The 21,453-nt window shown below is 37.0% G+C and overlaps 1 protein-coding gene across 13 annotated transcripts in view; it reads left to right on the top strand.

Moving 5' to 3' along the window:
* PRKACB (protein kinase cAMP-activated catalytic subunit beta) overlaps nt 1-12,563 on the top strand; it is a 154,703-nt gene extending 142,140 nt beyond the window's left edge. For all 13 annotated transcript variants that reach the window (XM_005542901.4, XM_045368260.2, XM_045368251.2 and 10 more), the window contains one exon: nt 9,236-12,563. In XM_005542901.4, the coding sequence (XP_005542958.1) occupies nt 9,236-9,361 (126 nt within the window). In that variant the 3' untranslated portion in view covers nt 9,362-12,563. The remainder of the gene's footprint in view (nt 1-9,235) is intronic.
* Nucleotides 12,564-21,453: the final 8,890 nt, after the last annotated feature.

Raw genomic sequence — 21,453 nt, 5'->3', positions numbered from 1 at the left:
GTGGTTCCATACAAATTTTAGGATTTTTTTTCTATTTCTGTGAAGACTATCATTGGTATTTTGATAGGAATTGCATTGAATCTGTAAATTGCTTTGCATAGTAGATCATTTTAATATATTTATTTTTCTGATTCCTGACCATGGAATGTCTTTCCATTTGTTTCTGTCCTTTTTAATTTCTTTCATCAGTGTTTTGTAGTTTTTCTTATAGAGGTCTTTCAACTTCTTGGTTAAATTTATTCCTATCTATTTTATTTTATTTTGTTTTGTTTTTTTGTAGCTATTATAAATGGAATTATATTCCTGATTTCTTTCTTAGCTGGATTATTATTGGTGTATAGAAATGTCACTGATTTTGTATGTTCATTTTGTATTCTGCACCTTTTAATTTGTTGATCAGTCCTAAGAATATTCTGGTGGAGTCTTTAGGTTTTTCTGTATGTAAGATTGTCATCTGAAAGGAGGGGCAGTTTGGCTTTTTCATTTTCTATTTAGATGCCTTGTATTTCTTTCTCTTCCCTGATTGATCTGGCTAGGACTTCCATTACTATGTTGATTAGGAGTGGTGAAAGTGGACTTCGTTGTCTTGGTCCCATTCTTAGAGGAAAGTCTTTCAACTTTTCCTCATTCAATATGTTAGCTGTGACTTTGTCACATATGATCTTTATTATGTTGAGGAATGCCTCTTCTATGCCTAATTTGTTGACAGTTTTTGTCAGGAGGGGATGTTGGCTTTCATCTAATGCTTTTTTCTGTATCTATTAAGGTAATCATATGATTTTTGTTGTTCATTCTACTAAAGTGATGTATCATGTTAATTGATTTGCATATATTGATCCATCCTTGCATCCCTGAGATAAATCCCACTTGATCATGTTATATTATATATTTGTTGTGTTATTGGATTTTTGTTAGCTAGTATTTTGTTAAAAATTTTTGTGTCTATATTTGTCAGAGGTGTTGGTCTGTAGTGTTCTTTTTTTGTTGTTCGCTTGTCTGGTTTTGTATCAGAGTACTGCTGGCCTCGTAGAATAAGTTAAGAAGAATTCTCTCTTCTTTAATTTTTTGGAATAATTTGAGATGAATTGATGCTAATTCTTCTTTATAAAGTTGATAAAATTGAACAGTAAAGCCATGCAGCCCTGGGCTTTTCTTTAATGTTTGATGGGAATCTTTTTATTACATATTCAATCTGTTCCTCATTATTGGTCTGTTCAGATTTTCTATTTCTTTCTGGTTCAGTCTATTTCTATTTCTTGTAGGTTGTATGTGTCCAAGAATGTCTCTATTTCCTCTAGGTTTTCCAGTCAGTTAGCATATAGTTGCTCATGATAGTCTCCACTGATCTCCTGTATTTCTGTGGTGTCAGTTGTAACATTTTTCGTTTCTGATTTTGTTAACTTGGATCTTCTCTCTTTTTTTCTTGGTTAGTCTAGCTAGCAGTTTATCAATTTTGGTTATTTTTTCAAAAAAAACCCCTTTCATTTTTATGATCCTTTGTATGTTTTTTCTATATTTCATTTAGTTGTGCTCTGATCTTTATTATTTCTTTCCTTCTACTAATTTTGTTTGGTTTGTTCTTGCTTTTCTAGTTCCTTGAGATACATTATTAGGTTGCTTATTTGAAATCTTTATACTTTTTGGTGTTTGTTGCTATAAACCTCCCCTTAGCACTGCTTTTGTTATATTCCATAGGTTTTGGTATATTGTGTTTTCATTTGTCTTTGCTTTAAGATTTTTTTTTATTTCTTTCTTAATTTCTTCATTAGCCCAATAGTCATTCAGAAGTGTATTGTTTCATTTCCATCAATTTGTAGTTTCCAAAGTGCTTCTTGTTACTGATTTCTAGTTTTTTCCATCAGGATCTGAGAAAATAGTTGATATGATTTCAAGTTTTTAAAATTTGTTGAGACTTGTTTTGTGTCCTAACATAAATGGTCTATCCTGGGGAATGTTCCATATGATTATTAGAAGAATGTGTATTCTGCAACTATTGGATAAAATGTTGTGTAAATGTCTCCTAGGTACAAGGAGCGCAGTTTATGTCCATTTTTTTTAGTTGATTCTGTGTCTCGATAATCTGTACAATGCTGAGAATGGAGTGTTGAAGTCCTCAACTATTATTGCATTGGAGTCTGTCTCTCTCTTTAGATCTAATAATATTTGCTTTATATATCTGTGTGCTCTAGTATTGGATGCATGTATATTTGAAATTGTTATATCCTTTTGCTGAATTGATCCCTTTATCATTATGTAATGACCTTCTTTGTCTCGTTTTACTGTTTTGACTTAAAGTTTCCTTTATCTGATATAAATTTAGATACTCCTGCTCGTTTTTGTTTTCCCATTGTATAAAATCTTTTTCCATCTCTTCACTTTCAATCTATCTGTGTGTTTACAGGTGAAGTGAGTTTTTTTGTAAGCAACATATAGTTAGATCATGTTATGTTTATATATTCAGACAGTCCATATCTTTTAAGTGGATATTCTGATTTATTTACATTTATAGTTATTATTTATAGGTGAGGACTTATTCCTGTCATTTAAAAAATTGTTTTCTGGTTGCTTTGTATATCTGTCATTCCTTTCTTTCCCTCTTATTGTTTATCATTATAGTTTGGTGATTTTCTGTAATGGTAATATTTGAGTCCTTTCTCTTTCTCATTTATGTGTCTGCCCTACCAGTGACTTTTATACTTTCTTGTTTTCATGATGGTAAATATTATTGTTTCACTTTCAGATGTAGGACTACCTTAAGCATTTCCTGTAGAGCTGGTATAGTAGGGATGATTCCCTCAGTTTTTGCTTATCTTGGAAAGACTTTTTTTCTCCTTCATTTTTCAAGAAAGGTTTCTTGGTTAGTCTAGCAGTTTATCTTTGGTGGCAGGGTTTGTTTTTTCTTTTAGCACTTTGAATATATCATCCCTTTCTCTCCTGGCCTGCAGGGTTTCCCCTGAGAAATCCACATTAGTCTGATGGAGGTTCCCTTATATGTGACTTGATGTTTTCCTCTTGCTGTTTTTAGATTTCTGTCTTGTCTTTGACTTTTGACAATTTCAGTACAGCGTGTCTTGGAAAAGACCTTGTTGGATTCTGTCTATTTGATCTTTGAGCTTCCTGTATCTGGCTTTCTAAATCTCTTAAAAGAACTGGGAAGTTTTCAGCTATTATTAAATTAAATGAGTTTTTCTGTCTTTACCCATCACTTTACCTTCTGGAAAACCCCAAATTTGAATATTTCATTGCTTTAAGGTGTCCCCTATATCATGTATGCTTTGTTCATTCATTTTTATTTTTTATTCTTTTTTGGCGGGTATGTCTGAATTATTTCAAAAGACCTGTCCTCAGTTCTTCTTCTTGATCTAGTTGTCAAAGATCTGTTGTCAAAGCTCTCAGTTGTATTTTTTATTTCATTCATTGAATTCTTCAGTTCTGGGATGGATCTGTTTGGTTCTTTTTTATTTTTTTATTTTTTTGAAATGGAGTCTCGCTCTGTCACCCAGGCTGGAGTGCAGTGGCATGATCTCGACTTACTGCAAGCTCCGCCTCCCGAGTTCACACCATTCTCCTGCCTCAGTCTCCCAAGTAGCTGGGACTACAGGTACCCGCCACCATGCCTGGCTAATTTTTTGTATTTTTAGTAGAGACGGGGTTTCACCGTGTTAGCCAGGATGGTCTCCATCTCCTGACCTCGTGATCCTCCCGCTTCGGCCTCCCAAAGTGCTGGGATTACAAGCGTGAGCCACTGCGCCTGGCCTGTTTGGTTCTTTTTTATGCTATCTATCTCTTTGTTGAATTTCTCACTCATATCCTGAATTGTTTTCCTGATTTCTTTGTATTGTTTGTCTGTGTTCTCTTATATCTCACTGAGCTTCTTTAATACCATTATTTTGAATTCTTTTTCAGACATTTCATCATTTTTTGTTTAATTGGAATCTGTTGCTGGAGAATTATGTTCTTTTGGAGGTGTCATATTTCTTGCTTTTTCATGTTCCTTGTATACTTACATTGACATCTCCACATCTGGTGTAACAGTCATTTCCTCCAGTTTTTAGGATTGGCTTTGGTAGGGTAAGACTTTTTTCTGTAGATGTATCATCATGTTGGTTTGTTGGGCAGTTTAGCTTTTATTCTGGGTGCATGCAGTAGTGTAGTCTCTATGATTTCTTCAGCTGTAATTAGCATCAGTGGGTGTCTGTGATTTCCTCAGTGGCTTAGGCAGCATTGTTAGTGGAGCCTGTGGTGAGGCTTTGCTGGGGACAGGGACACCAGGCATCCTGATCCTCAGGCCCCAGTGGTGGTAGCAGCAGGCCAAGCATACCCGCCTTTTGTCCCCTCGTGGCCATAGACTGGCATCAATTTTAGCAGGTCCACGAGGGCCAATTCTTAGGCCTCCATGTGGCTTGCTCAGGTACCAGTAGCGGCAGTGGTAGACTGGGCAGATGGATGAGACCTTAGTCTCCCGGGCAGCATGTGTGGCATAAGCAATCGTAGCAGTGATGACAGGCCAACCCTCAGGCTCCCAGGCAGTCCACACTGCTGCTAGTGATGGTAGCAACAGACTGGACAAGCCAGGCCCTAAACCCTCAGGTGGCATATGTGGGTAAGTGCCAGCAGTGGTAGTGGTGGCAGACTGGGCAGGCCCAGCCTCAGGCCAGTAGTGGGTGGGGCAGGGCAATCCCCAGGCCCTCAGATGGCATACTTGAGCATTGGGGTTGCAGTGCCAGGCAGTGCAGGCATATACTCAGGACCCTCAATGGTGCACATGGGCACAGGCTGTGTTGGACCAAGTGAGGCAATCCCCAGACCCTCAAACAATGTGTTTGAGTGCAGGCAGTTGGTGGTTTGGTTCTGTTGTTAGACCCCCTGATGGTGCGTGTGCATGCCGGAAGCAGCAAGCAGAATGGATGGATCCCCAAGCCTCCAGACAGTGCACTCAGTCACTGTGGGAGGTGCCACCAGGCAGGGAAGGCCTGTCCCCAGGCTCCTCTGTTGTACCTGTGGGTGCAGGCTGTGGTGAACAGGTCTGTCTTTGGGCCACTGGACAGCAGTTTTGATGCCAGTGGCTGATGACCTGAGTCTTTTGTCATGCTTCCTGATCATATGTATGTGTACCCAGAGTGATAGACAGAGGGGACCACTTCCCAAGCCCCTCAGGTGGTGTGCTGGGGCACTGAGAGGGGTGGCACTTAAAGGGACAGGCCTGTCCTCAGACTCCCATTGGTGTACACAGATACAGACTCTGGTAGGCAGGGAAGGACTATTCCTAGGCCCCTGGATAAAATACTTGAGAGGTGGTAGGCAGAGTGAGTCTGTCCTCATGCCCCAAAATAGAATCCAGATGGGCCAGTTCCCAGGTCCACTGAAGGTGCTGCAAGTACATGGCAGCCCTGTTATGGGGGCTGGGCATTGCTATCAGTGGCAGTGGCCCCAGGCGGGTGGCTCTCAGGCTCTGGGGAGTGTATGCTTTGGCCTCCTTTGCCCCAGAAACAGCCTTCCCTAGTGTGCTGCCCTGCCTGTTCTTTGGAGTATAGGACACTGTGTGGGCTAGAGTGCTGGGGACCCAGCCGCACCATTGGGTCCAGCCAGCACTGTACTACTGGAACCCCCGTGGTGGACATGGGGCGCTGTCAGTTGGGCTCCAGGTTGTATAGAGATGCATACCATCTAATGGTAATTGGCTTCTCAAAGTGGCACTGTGCTTCAGCTTCTTGGGTCCTGGGAATGGGTGTGGGACCTGGAACAAACTCCCTCTCTGGAACAAGGCTGTTGTGTGAACTCCAGGCAGGTCCCTATACTTGTCTCAGAATTCACAAGGGTTGTGGGGATCTTACATGGCTAGGATTGCAAGTCTGTGGTGGAAACGTGGACCACTGGGGATCTCTCAGTTACCCTTTCCCCGCACTGGAGAACCTCTTCTGGCTCCCAGCTGGTCCCAGCCAGGCCAGCGGCTTCACTTCCTTTTGCTTCCCTGCTCCAGATATTCCCTGTCACTTCCCTGCTAAATTTCAGTGTTCTCTCTTAGAGGCTTTATTCAACATGTAATTACTCACTGTCCTTCTTTGTGGAGGAGAGTTCTGGGTCAGCCATCTTGAAGCCCTGATCTTTATTTTTTAGTTCTTTTTGTCTGTTTTTGTACTGTATATGTCTCTGCTTTATGTAGCTTTAAAATATTTTAATATTAGGTGGGTCCAGTTTCTTCACCTTTGTTTACCCTTTCCAAATGTTCTGTTCTCTTGCCCCATATGCATTATTTTAGAGTCAAGTTAGGTAATTTATATTTCCTAGAAAATCATCCTTATCTCCTGTATGTTTTCTCTTTCTTTTTTTATTAGAGTTGTCAATGGTTTATGGGGTTTGTTTGTTTGTTTGGTCTCTCTAAAGATTGATTGAATTTGGGAATTAACAATAAAGTTGCATATTAATTAGGAGAGAACCTGAATCTTGAGAAGTTGCCATTATGAACATGTTGCTTCTGCATTTACTCAAACATCTTTTGTCATTCAGTAAAGTTTTAGAGACCCCCCCGCTTCCTCCATATAGGAAGGAATTTATGTCTTAAAGTTATTGCTTAAATTTTTATTTTGGTTGCTATTATTAATGTGTTTGCTTTCCCATTATAGTAGGATATGGGCAAAACATATTGTTTCTATGTTTATATTATAATTGACCATGTTACTAAATTCTGTTATTGATTTCCACATTTTTCAGTGATTCCTTTGGATTTTTATTGACAATCACAGGAGATTGGCATATCATTTTGTCTGTTCCTTTTCAGTATTTACATCTCATTTCCATTTTTGTTTTATTATATATATTAGAATGTCTAAAACAATATTTTAATGCAGTAGGGCTCTTGAGCTTTCTTGTCTTGTTCCTGCTTTGAATGGAAATGCCCAAGAATATATTTTCAGGGATCATTTCTATAGTTTGTTGCCTTTCATGTTTTGCCACCAAATATAAAGTTGGCCATTTGGCTGAGATAGGTATTCTTTATCAGATTAACAAAATATTGTTGATTTCTAATACACTGTATTTTGTCTTTTTTGACATTTTAGTGTGATGAATTATATCAGGGAGACATCCTCACTTTCCTGGAATGAATACCATTTAATCATGGGGTATTAACATTTGAATATTTGCCTGAAATATATTTGCCAAAATCTTATTAAGTGTTTTTACTTCCATAGTCATAAGTTTTATTAATCTATAGTTTATGTTTTTCTGAAGTTGGGATTATATGGGATTCGTAAAATGAGTTTAGAAAGTTTCCATCCTTTTATTCTGCAGAAAATTTAGGAACATAGAGTTATCTTATATCTATTCCTTATAAATTTTAACAAACTAATTCTTGGATATTGGTCTTTTTGAGTTTTTACTTTTTGAGTCAATTTAAGAAATTTATATTTCCAATAAAATCATCCATTTCCCTTTCTAATTATCATTGCTTATATTATCTTTATTGTTGTATTTATTGTTAATTAATGCTATTTCGAGGTATATTTTTTAGATTGCCTTGAGGCTTGTCAGCTTTATTAGTATCCTAAAGATTTATGATGTATTTGCATCTTTTCATATTTATATTTACAAATAAAATCTTCTGCCAAATGGCAATCATTTACTAATCTATTCATGTTATGTATTTAATTTTTAATAATTATTCCCAAAATGGAGTAGAACTGGACTGCCACTACTCATTTAGAGTTTATGTGCTTTTCAAAGGGCTTGACTTTTCCCAGGTAATAAACAGCTAACCTACCAACAAGTGGCACACTGTAACGTACAGGTTGTAGTAATGGACAAATTGATTGACAGCCAAATCTTGATTATCGTTGAAACAGATGTAAGGATCCCTGGATAATTTACAAATAAGAATAATAGAGTACTTTAACCATTTGTTTTCTTATCTTCTCAACTATTATAACTATGCACAGCGGTGCAAAAATCATAGTAAATATGAATAGTTTTCATTGTCTTCTTTATTCTCTGATACATCTGCAAATGCATCAGGGAAGAAAAAAGGCCGAAGAAAGAAGTGGCCTGAACAACTCAAACTGTACAATCATTTTCTACATGTGATTGCCCCAATAGGTTTGTTATTCTAAATTGCTGGCTGGCTAGACATGAAGCAACTGTCTGCTTATCTCATTCTTCTGGACAGTGCAAAACAGCAGTCCCCAAAGCAGGGCATGCAAGGCAACCAGCTCTCAAACAAAAAGATAATATTAGAAGTCCCATTCCTGCTTATTTTTACCTTGTTCTTTTTCAATACCTTATTTGTGTGTATATATCTTAGTATAGTCATGCATCTAAATAATTTGTAAGTAAATAACCATATATATTGATTATGTATACTAGAAAATGTTTTACTGAAAGAGATATAAATTAAAAACCCTTGGAGAGCTCTGGGCCAGAAGTGGAGAATCATGAATTTGAAAGCTGCTTTAGCCGCTTATCCATCATGTGAATTTGGTCGACTCTTTTATAATCTGTAAAATGGGAGTAAGAACACCTGTCCTTCCTTCCTCACAGTGTTGTATTGAGAACAAAATAAAGCGACTGTAATTGTTTGTAAATTCTCTAAAGGCTGTGCAGATTATGATTTTTTTTTAACTTTTAAAATCTTTTCCTCAAACGTATTCAGTACCCACATTTAATCTTTATGGAAGACCATATTCAAAGTAGTGGGAAGACATTTTACTTTTAGGATCAAAGGAGAAAAATATTTAAGGTTTAACAATTCTCTAATTCTAAAAGAGATATGTTTCTTTCCAACCTCTCAGAAAGTTTTGATGGCCAGATATTTTAAACAAAACAAACTTGGGAATTAAAAAAGGAAAGCAATTAAAAGTAAGTCTGAGATTTATCTGTAACTTCAGGAGAAAAGAATTTTTACAAAAGGAATAGGAAAAGATAAGGTCTTAAAAACAAGGAACTAAACATTAACACTTAAGTTTTGTAACCTTAGGAGCCAGGATTTTGATGCCAACAGTTAATTATCCCAGAAATTTCTTAAGTATTTTGTTGACCTGCATACTTCCTTGAATCAAAATGTTGAGGTTAATAGCTAACCTACTGTTTGCTGCTGCTTCTAGCCCTGTTACATTTTAGGAACCTAATGGCATCTAAGGATTCCACCATGTAATAACAGTGGGAATTTATTTTTCTTGGTGTTTGAAAACTCTCAGGAATTTTTTTTTCTTTTTTCTTATTTTTCTTTCTCGGTCAATTATAGGTTGAAGCTCCATTCATACCAAAGTTTAGAGGCTCTGGAGATACCAGCAACTTTGATGACTATGAAGAAGAAGATATCCGTGTCTCTATAACAGAAAAATGTGCAAAAGAATTTGGTGAATTTTAAAGAGGAACAAGATGACATCCGAGCTCACACTCAGTGTTTGCGCTCTGTTGAGAGATAAGGTAGAGCTGAGACCGTCCTTGTTGAAGCAGTTACCTAGTTCCTTCATTCCAACGACTGAGTGAGGTCTTTATTGCCATCATCCCGTGTGTGCACTCTGCATCCACCTATGTAACAAGGCACCGCTAAGCAAGCATTGTCTGTGCCATAACACAGTACTAGACCACTTTCTTACTTATCTTTGGGTTGTCTTTCTCCTCTCCTACATCCATTTCTTCCTTTTCCAGTTTCATTGGTTTTCTCTAAACAGTGCTCCATTTTATTTTGTTGGTGTTTCAGATGGGCAGTGTTATGGCTACGTGATATTTGAAGGGAAGGATAAGTGTTGCTTTTAGTAGTTCTTGCCAATATTGTTGTTGGTCAATGGCTTGAAGATAAACTTTCTAATAATTATTTTTACTTTGAGTAGCTCAGACTCGGTTTTGCCAAAACTCTTGGTAATTTTTGAAGATAGACTGTCTTATCACCAAGGAAATTTATACAAATTAAAACTAACTTTCTTGGAATTCACTATTCCGGCAGTAAATTTTGGTAGACTAATACAGTACAGCTAGACCCAGAAATTTGGATGGCTGTAGATCAGAGGTTCTAGTTGCCTTTCCCTCCTTTTATATCCTCCTCCCCTTGAGTAATGAAGTGACCAGCCTGTGTAGTGTGACAAATGTGTCACTTTCAGCAGGAAAAACTAATGATATGGATCATCACCCAGATTCTCTCACTTGGTACCAGCATTTCTGTAGGTATTAGAGAAGAGTTCTAAGTTTTCTAAACCTTAACTGTTCCTTAAGGATTTTAGCCAGTATTTTAATAGAACATGGTTAATGAAAGTGACAAATTTTACAGTTTCTCTAATAGTCCTCATCATAAACTTTTTAAATGAAAATAAGCAAACTAAAAAGAACATTGGTTTGGATAAATACTTACACTTTGCAAAGTCAAAAAATGGCTTGGTTATTGAAAACATTATAGAGGTATTCATATTTAAATGAGGGTTTACGTTTGTTTTGTTCTGTAACCCTTAAAAAGAAGTTGTTTCCAGCTAATTATTCTGGTATACTATATTTGTGAGCCTAGGGTAGGGGCACTGCTGCAACTTCTGCTTTCATCCCATGCCTCATCAATGAGGAAAGGGAACAAAGTGTGTAAAACTGCCACAATTGTATTTTAATTTTGAGGTATGATATTTTCAGATATTTCATAATTTCTAACCTCTTTTCTGTCAGTAAACAGAATGTCTGATCGATCATGCAGATACAATTTTGGTATTTGAGAGGTTAGTTTTTTTTCTACACTTTTTTTTGCCAACTGACTTAACAACATTGCTGTCAGGTGGAAATTTCAAGCACTTTTGCACATTTAGTTCAGTGTTTGTTGAGAATCCATGGCTTAACCCAGTTGTTTTTCTGGTTTTTTCTTTACTTTTAATTTTCCCCATCTGATTTTATCTCTGCGTTTCAGTGACCTACCTTAAAACAACACACAAGAAGGGTTAAACTGGGTTCATTTTAATGATCAATTTACATGCATATAAAATTTGTTGTTTTTAATCAAGCTGATCTTAATGTATATAATCATTCCATTTGCTTTATTATCGGTGCAGGTAGGTCACTCACACCACTTCTTTTCATCTGTACCACACCCTTGTAAAACCTTTGAAGACATAAAAAAATCCTGTCTGAGATGTTCTTTCTACCAATCTATATGTCTTTCGGTTATCAAGTGTTTCTGCATGGTAATGTCACGTAAATGCTGATATTGATTTCACTGGTCCATCTATATTTAAAACGTGCAAGAAAAAAATTAAAATACTCTGCTCTAGCAAGTTTTATGTAACAAAGACATATCGTCATGTTAATAAATTTAAAACATCATTTGTATAAAATATTTTAATTTTCTTGTATTTCATTTAGACCCAAGAACATGCTGACCAATATATTCTATATGTAAACTATAAATTCTATGGTAGCTTTGTTGTATATTATTGTAAAATTATTTTAATAAGTCATGGGGATGACAATTTGATTATTACAATTTAGTTTTCAGTAATCAAAAAGATTTCTATGAATTCTAAAAAAAATATTTTTTTCTATGAAATTACTAGTGCCCAGCTGTAGAATCTACCTTAGGTAGATGACCCCTAGACATACATTGGTTTTGAGGGCTAGTCAGCCATTCCATTTTACTCTCTATTTAAAGGCCGTGAGCAAGCTTATCATGAGCGAATACGTCAAGGGAGTCGATTTCTGACCAATCAAGTACTCTAAATTAGAATATTTTTAAGGTATGTAGAATTCCCAGTTTCAGCCACAATTTAGCCAAGAACAAGATATAAACTTGAATAAGAAGTAAGTAGCATAAATCAGTATTTAACCTCAAATTACATTATTTGAAACAGAAGATACTATGTTATGCTCAGTAAATAATTAAGAGATGGCATTGTATGAGAAGGAGCCCTAGACTGAAAGTCAAGACATCTGAATTTCAGGCTGGAAAACTATCAGTATGATCTCAGCCTCAGTTCTCTTGTCTGTAAAATAGAAGAACTGGATTAGGCAGTTTGTAAAATTCCTCCTAACTTTCACAGTTGATGACAAGATTGTCTTTTCATCTGAAATTTTGAAGGGTATGTTGCTTTGAAGTAAGTCTTAGTAAGGCAATATATTTTAGGGCATCTTTCTTCTTATCTCTGACAGTGTTCTTAAAATTATTTGAATATCATAAGAACTTGGTGTCTGTCCTAATTCCTTTCTCACTCACTGATGCTGAACACCCAGTTGAATCAAACTGTCAACCTACCAAAAAAGATACTGTGGCTTATGGGTATTGCTGTCTCATTCTTGGTATATTCTTGTGTTAACTGCCCATTGGCCTGAAAATACTCATTGTAAGCCTGAAAAAAAAAATTTCTTTCCCACTGTTTTTTCTGCTTGTTGTAAGAATCAAATGAAATAATGTATGTGAAAGCACCTTGTAAACTGTAACCTATCAATGTAAAATGTTAAGGTGTGTTGTTATTTCATTAATTACTTCTTTGTTTAGAATGGAATTTCCTATGCACTACTGTAGCTAGGAAATGCTGACAACAACTGTGTTTTTTAATTAATCAATAACTGCAAAATTAAAGTACCTTCAATGGATAAGACAATTGATTGAGTCTTGAATTCCACTTGGTGCCCTCATCTCCTGATTTATTTTCTGCTGATACAAGAGATGCTTATAGATTCCTAGTTTTTATGTGTTTGGGTTGGTTTCTGGGTGGTGGGAGCAGAGCAAATTGGGGAGGAATATATCCACCAGTCTACTCACACTGGATGTTTACTAAGAAACTGCTAGATTCATTTAATAGTTTCTCAAAAGTGTTTCTACTTCCTTCTCATTTCTCATATTGGTTCAGATTATCCCTAACATAATGCTCTAAATATTCATATTTAAAGGATTTGATACTTCAAGAGTGCTCATCCTTCTATTGTAACAATGAACTATTAATTTCTAAATTTTTCTTCAGGAGTGTTTTTGAGCTTCACATTACCTCTTTTCATTTTAGACAGGTTAATTAGTGCGTATTTCCATAGTTGTCTTTTACTTCAAGAAATAATCATTTCTTTAGATAATTATTTTAATGGCTTGCCATTTTGTATGATTGTTCTTGCAAACATTTCTATTTATGCATTTTATAACATGGAGCTTACTATTTTTATGCCAGTGCTTGCTTCATTTTATCATTATCGGGGCTTAATATAAATGCAGTTTTCTCATTTCCTTGTAAAACTAATTACAGAAATCTAGGTATGTCTTTACTGAAGAACTCCCATCATTTGAAATCTATTTAGCTGTAAATTTTCTCTTGTGCACAAATACTGGATATGAAGTTAAGTACTTATTTTCATTTAAGCTTTTCTGAAGATTTTCCGTATGCTTATTTAACAGCCTTTATGCCTGGTGTAATGGCCTGGATTGTGAACTGTGAACAAAATTCGTATTGAAATTCTAACCACTAGTACCTCAGCATATGATTGTTTTAGGAGGTAAGGCCTTTAAAGAGGTAATTAAAGTAAAATGAGGTCATTCATATGGGTGGGACTTCATCCGAGATGATTGATGTCCTCATAAGAAGCACACAGACAAAGGGAGGACCACATAAAGACATAGGAAGAAGATGACCATCTATAGGACAAGGACAGAGGCCTCAGAAGCTGACTCTGCCAACATCTTGACTTGGGGTTTCTAAATTCCAGAATTGTGAAAAATAAATTTCTTTTTTTTTTTTTTTTTTTTTTTTTTTGACACGGAGTCTCGCTCTGTCACCCAGGCTGGAGTGCGGTGGCCGGATCTCCGCTCACTGCAAGCTCCGCCTCCCGGGTTTATGCCATTCTCCTGGCTCAGCCTCCCGAGTAGCTGGGACTACAGGCGCTCGCCACCTCGCCCGGCTAGTTTTTTGTACTTTTTAGTAGAGACGGGGTTTCACCGTGTTAGCCAGGATGGTCTCAATCTCCTGACCTCGAGATCCGCCCGTCTCAGCCTCCCAAAGTGCTGGGATTACAGGCTTGAGCCACCGCGCTCGGCCGAAAAATAAATTTCAGTTGTTTAAGCTGCCCAGTCTGTGATACTTCATCATGGCAGCCATAACAAACTGTTAATAATACACCCGCTGAGCTAAGTATTTTCGTGATGAAAGACTTGCATTGATTTCCCTTTGTATGCCTAACACGTGGGCAAAACTGAATTTACCACAGGCAAAAAACAAAAACAAAAAAAAGTCAGTGTGGTCACAAACCTCTGCACCTGCTGTCTTATTTCTCTTCTTCCTGGAATATAAGCAGGAAATAGGAAACAGTAGCCACTGAGATACTGAGAGTAAGGGAAAGCATCAGTAACTCAAACCACTACTAACTCCTGGTCAGACTTACCCATGGAAGGATAGCCTTCCTCTTGAAGCCGTGCTAATGTAACATAAAATTAAGCACACCAGATTCATTGAGTTTACAGTCTCTGCTCATCTTTTAGTGGTGATACTAACAAAGAAATGACCAAAAGGAAAGTGGGAGTGCAAATAAATTGTTAATGAGAATACCCCAGCTGGTTCTTCCTCTCCTAATTATTCAGGGGTTAGTAATGCTCACAGCAAATGATGACCTTAATGTATTAGTTTTCTACTGCTGCTCTAAGAAGTCTCCACAAACTTAGTAGCTTAAAACAACATAAATTTCTTTTCTTACAGTTCAGGAGGTCTGACAACCAAAATGAGCCACACTGGGTTAAAATCAGGGTGTTGGTAAGCATGCATTTCTTTCTGGAGGCTCCAGGGAAGAAGCCATTTCCACGTCTCTTCCACCTTTTAGAGGCCACCTGCTTTCCTTGACTCATGATGCCATTCCTCCATCTTCAAAGCCAGAAATATTGAGCCAATTCCTTCTCATGCCTCATCACTATCACTTTCTCTTCTGCCTCCCTGTTTCACTTTAAAGACCCTTGTGATTATATTAGGCCCACCTCAGTAATCCAAGTTAATCTCCCTATTTTATTTATTTATTATTTTTTAAAATTTATTTTTATTTCAATAGGTTTTTGGAGAACAGGTGGTGTTTGGTAACATGAATAAGTTCTTCAGTGGTGATTTCTGAGATTTTGGTGCCCCCATCACCCAAGCAGTGTACACTGTACCCAGTGTGTAATCTTTCATCCCTCACCCCCTTCCCACCTTTTCCCCTGATTCCCCAAAATCTATTGTATCACTTTTATGCCTTTGTGTCCTCATTGCTTAGCTCCCAATTATGAATGAGAACATATGATGTTTGGTTTTCTATTCCTGAGTTACTTCACTTAGAATAATAGTCTCCAATTCCATCCAGGTTGCTGGGAATGCCATAATTCATTCTTTTTTATGGCTGAGCAGTATTCCATGGTATATATAAACCACATTTTCTTTACTAATTCATCGGTGGGCCTTTGGACTGGTTCTATATTTTTGCGAATTGTGCTGCTATAAACGTGCACATGCAAGCATCTTTTTCATATGACTTCTTTTCCTCTGGTAGATACCCAGGAATGGGATTGCTGGATCAAATGGTAGATCTACTTTCAGTTCTTTAAGGAATCGCCACACTGTTTTTCATAGTGGTTGTACTAGTTTACATTCCCACTAAGAGTGTAAAAGTGTTCCCCTTTCACCACATCCACGCTAATGTCTGTTTTCATTTTTGGTTTTTTGTGTTTTTTTGATTATGACCATTCTTGCAGGAGTGAGGTGGTATTGCATTGTGGTTTTCATTTGATTTCCCTGAAAATTAATGATGTTGAGAATTTTTCCATATGCTTGTTGGCCATTTGTACATATTCTTTTGAGAATTGCCTATTCTTGCCCTTAGTCTACTTTTTGGTGGGATTTTGTTTTGTTTTGTTTTGTTTTGTCTTGAGACAGAGTCTTGCTCTGTCTCCCAGGCTAGAATGCAGTGGCATGATCTCGCCTCACTGCAACCTCCACCTTCTAGGTTCAAGTGATTTTTCTGCCTCAGCCTCCCAAGTAGCTGGGATTACAGGCACGCACAAGCATGCCTGGCTAATTTTTGGTAATTTTAGTAGAGACGGGGTTTCACCATATTGGCCAAGCTGGTCTTGAACTCCTGACCTCAAGTGATCCACCCGCCTCAGCCTCCCAGTGCTAGGATTACAGGTGTGAGCCACCATGCCTGGCTGGGATTGTTTGTTTTTCACTTGCTGATTTGAGTTCTTTGTAGATTCTGGATATTAGTCCTTTGTCGGATGTATAGATTGTGAAGATTTTCTCTCACTCTGTGGGTTGCCTGTTAACTCTGCTGATTGTTTCCTTTGCTGCGCAGAAGCTTTTTAGTTTAATTAAGTCCCATCTAATTATCTTCATTTTTGTTACATTTACCTTTGGGTTCTTGGTCATGAAGTCTTTGCCTAAGCCAATGTCTGGAAGAGTTTTACCAATGTAATCTTCTGGAGTCTTTATAGTTTCAAGTCTCAGATTTAAGTCTTTATTCCATCTTGAGTTGATTTTTGTGTAAAGTGAGAGATGAGGATCCAGTTTCTTCTACACGTGGCTTGCCAATTATCCCAGCACCATTTGTTAAATAGGGTGTCCTTTCTTTCACTTTGTTTTTCTTTGCTTTGTCAAAGATCAGTTGGGTGCAAATGCTTGGCTTTATCTCTGGGTTCTCTATTCTCTTCCATTGGTCTATGTGCTTATTTTTATACCATTACCATGTTGGTACTGGTTTTATAAACTTCTTAATAATAATATGACTGGTACTTATTTTTTTATCTGAAGCATATTTGTTTGGCTCTCTATTCATCATTACCTCTGTAACAAAGCTATTCTATTAATACATTTTCTCAGTTGAAATACCAAGAATGGTTTTTATTTTCCTGACTGGACAACGAATTGTCATTTCCATTTTTACCACTCCCTTCTACATTGTACTGAATAATCCTAGGCATCACTCTATGAGAAGGAACAACAATGGTAAAATGAAGACCATTCCAAATAAAAGAGAACATTTTCTACCAATAGATTCTCATTAAGGAATTCCAAAATTCTACTTTAGGAAAACGGAAAATGGTCCTGCAAAGAAGAAACAGCCTCAGGGAAATCTGAAGGAAAGAAATAAAAAGAGAGAAAACCCCCAAATAAACATTATTAGGAATAAGAAGTTAGCTACAGAATAGCTTGTAAAACTTAGAATTCTGGTCAGGTTAAAACTTTAAAGACACAAACCCATCCTTTCCTCCCTCCACTGTCCTTCCCCAAACACGCTAATACAATGACAGAGCAAGTTTTAAAATGTCTTTAATGACATACGTTGCACTCAGAACAAGATAAACCTCTCCAGACACCAGACACAGAATGGAAATGGTGTTAAGTGGTGGCAGAAGTCACAGACACTAATATACAGAAAAGGCTTTTATTATAGTAAGATAATCATAGCAAATGCAAAAGAAAAAGAGATTAAAGAAAATTCAGAGATGGTAATGGATATTGAGAACAAAGATGATCCACAGTTAGTATAAGAAGCTAATAAATAAAATAGAAAAATTATTCCAATATACAGAAAGTTTATCTCCAAAATGAGGGAAGAACTAAACTTACATGCTGAAAGAACACCTGTTTTTCAGAAAAAATTGAAATACAGCTTTCAACACCAAGCCATGTTCTGGTGAAGGTTTTGAATTTTAACAATTAAAATATTATGCATAAAAATCAAGCAACCCCCAAGGCTGGGGGTGGGGTGGGAAGGGAACCAGGCTGGCCTCAGAAGTCTCCACAATAATATTCCATGCCAAAAGATGATTACAAAATGGCTATAAAGTTCTAGGGAAAAGAAAGTATGAGCCAAGTGTATTATACCCAGCCAAGTTGCATTTAATTTAAAGGCGCAAAGCAGGCACCTTTAAATATCAAAAAGAAAAATAATAGAAAACCAAATGAAGAACCTAGTAATATAGAAGTAGTGATGTAAAGCTCATGGTAAACACTGAATCTGTCTTAATGTAGTTCTAATTATAAGCAAATATGATGATTACAATCATAGAACTGAATGTTTTAAACCTTGGCAAACTTAGAATAATATAACTAACAAAGTTGGAAGGTAGAGAAAGAAAAAAGTGAGAGAAGATAGGAAACTTCTAACTTCCATACATTTTATAGCAGGATGTCAATTAATGGAATCTAAAATTAGTACATGAAGTTGGTTAAACAAGATAATGATTCTAACCTCTCAATTTTTTCTTTATGGTTTTGTAAATTTTTTGTGAGGAAGGAACATATATAAGCAGTTTTCATTTTCCCTTCAATTTCTTTTTCTTGTGTGAAACGTAATTACATTTATTTTCGTTTCAGTTTCTTCTAGTGAATTAGATTTTGTAATATAGGCAAAATTAAACTGAATACTTTATATTAAAAAGTGTAGGTCAGGCGCCAGTGGCTCACGCCCGTAATCCTAGCACTTTGGGAGGCTGAGGCGGGTGGATCACAAGGCCAAGAAATCGAGACCATCCTGGTCAACACTGTGAAACCCGTCTCTACTAAAAATACAAAAATTAGCTGGGCATGGTGGTGTGCACCTGTAGTCCCAGCTACCCAGGAGGCTGAGGCAGGAGAATCACTTGAACCTGGGAGGCAGAGGTTGCAGTGAGCTGAGATCACACCACTGCACTCCAGCTGGGGTGACAGTGTGAGACTCTGTCTCAAAAAAAAAAAAAAAGTATAATACAATTTTATAAAATTAGTGCTATCTAGTTATGTACCTCTCTATCTCTCTACCCTTCTGTCTCAATATGTGCACAGAGAATAGTGTAATAATGTTATCAATGGTATGAGATTTGAGGTTATTTCCTAATTTTTCCCTTATACTTCATTGAATTGTTTGCATTCTTTGTAATGATAAAGTAACTAATCAAAGATAAAAATAAACATGCCCAATACAGAGCATTGATTTCTTTATTCATTTTTTTAAAATCATCAATCTTGCAAGAGTCCTACTCTTAACAATTAAGCCATTTTCACCAGAGTTCAGTCTTAAGAAACCTTGATTCTTTAATTTGTTTGTTGTTGTTATTTTTGAGACAGAGTCTCGCTCTGTCACCCAGGCTGGAGTGCAGTGGTACAATCTCAGCTCGCTGCAACGTCGTCCTCCTGGGATCAAGTGATTCTCCTGCCTCAGCCTCCCAAGTAGCTGGGATGACAGGCACATGCCACCACACCTGGTTAATTTTTTTTTTGTATTTTTAATAGAGATGGGGTTTCACCATGTTGGCCAGGCTGACTTCAAACTCCTGACCTCAGGTGATCCATCCTCCTCAGCCTCCCTAAATGCTAAGATTGCAAGCGTGAGCCACCACACCCAGCGTGATCCTTTAATTTCAGGATGGAAAATGTGATACTATATCATCAATACGCTTTTGTGCAAGCCATCAGATGTCACTAAAATGGCTTCTCTAGCATTATTATTGCCATGAAGAAAGCTTTCCTCTTACTCTTCATATCTCAAACTCATGAGAACCCTTTCTTTTAACAGCCAGACCACTGTCATGTGAGGGGGAAAAAAACCCTCTTATCTTCACTGCCAATTTCTTCACTGCAATATGCTAAAAACACATAATCAACACAACCAACTTGTTATTAAAGTTTTTTGTTTTGTTTTGTTTTGTTTTTTGAGACGGAGTCTCGCTGTGTCTCCCAGGCTGGAGTGCAGTGGCGTGATCTCGGCTCACTGCAAGCTCCGCCTCCTGGGTTCACGTGTTATTAAAGTTTTTACTATTTTTTAAATAGTGAGTCAAAGTCAGGAAGCACATGGCTGAGTTGGACTGTTTGCTGTCAATAAATCATGTGGTTAATTGAACATCCAAAAAAAAAGCCTCTTTTATTCAAGTAGCAATGTCCTTCTTTGTCACTTACTTATCTGTTGATAACCTTATTCCTGTTTATACTGTGGTTCAGAAAATAATCACTAACCAAACAGAAGTTTTCTTCCATGTGATAAAGAAAAAGCTGCTGAGTGTTTTTCCTTCATGTATCACCAACTCCTAAAATCCAATTCAGAATCTACTCATCAGCCATCTTACCCAGGTTTAAGGTAAAAATACATTGCTCTAGATCATATGCCACTGATAAGTTTTTTCTAATTTTGCTTTCCCTCCGTAGATATCACTTGTCAGTTATTTGAGACTGGTTTTGCAGATTTCCTAATAATAGTGTGTCTAGTACTAATTTTTGCTAAGGAGATCGACTTTGAATCTTGCATTTGTACTTCCGGAATTGATAGTGATCAACACCCTCTCCCTAGCAAGTGGCAGACCACACAATGAAAAGTCATTTTTGCAAAAACAGAACAGCAGCTGACTCTCATAACCAGGAAGGCTGAGGGTGGACTTCTGTCCAATAAGATCTAAAAGATCAGAAGATAATAATCAGAACTCTGCCTTTCTCTTTCCACCTCTGGGCCATGCTTTCCTCAGAATTGACTTCATCCTCAATAAGCACTCTCCATGGGGCAGAAAATGAAACCACCAGCCAGCCACTCCAGACTCACACTTTCAGAAGAGTTTTGGTCCCAGTTAAAGGAGAAGGCAAGTCTCCTGCACAGTATCAAGCCCCAAAAGGGACTCTGATTGTCCAGCCCGGGTCGGAGCCTGCTTCTGTGGCTGGAGAAGGAGAAATACATGATTGACAGCCTCATCAGAATTATGTGCACTGGGAGAGGGGTAGTCCTGCAAAGAAAGATGTGCTGGTCAGACAAGAAAATAGCCGATGTTCACTAAAATCTCTTCTTCATCTTTAAAAATAAAACCCAACAATTTTGTATAGAAAATAATTACTTTAAGATAAAATAATTATTTCCTGTTGTTTTGGGAAAACTTTATGGGTTGATAAGAGTGATAGATGTAACATTTCACTGATACCATACCACTTGTTAGAAAATTATCCTAATAAATAACATCATGGATAAGAAGCAAATGATTGCCCAGTCCTACAAAATCTTGCCCTCAAAGATTTGTAGTTTTTTCCTCCTCCTCCCACTTTTATTTTTCTGCCACTTGTGAGAAATCATGAAACTCAATTTGTTTCTCCTAATACATAAATGCAAAATTAATATTCTCAATAGAATCAGCTTCACAATTTAGGATTTTAAAATTATTATGAGTTAAAGTATTAATTTTGTTATATTCATCACCACTTTTATCTTTGAATAAAAATTTTGAAGACTTTTTAACAATAAGATATTTAACAATAACATGTAATTAATGTGAAATGTTATTCAAAACAAACTATACTTTGTTAAGTGAATGTTGTTTTAGGGAAAAATGACTAAACACTTGTGGGACATTATGGCAGTTCTAAACTTGTTTGCAGATTCTTTGACATACCTCCTATTGAGAAGTGGGGACATTCCTCCTATTTTCCCTCCCTTTGAATGTGTGCTTACCTTGTTGACTTACTTCTAACCCATATAGTGCAGGAGAAGCAATAGTGTGTGACTTCTAAAGCTGTGTCATAAAAGAACAATACAGCTTCA

The sequence above is a fragment of the Macaca fascicularis genome, chromosome 1 (assembly GCF_037993035.2).
Source record: "Macaca fascicularis isolate 582-1 chromosome 1, T2T-MFA8v1.1".
Lineage (NCBI taxonomy): Eukaryota > Metazoa > Chordata > Mammalia > Primates > Cercopithecidae > Macaca > Macaca fascicularis.
The sequence above is the reverse complement of the archived record's forward strand: the minus strand, read 5'-3'. Positions and strand labels throughout refer to the sequence as shown.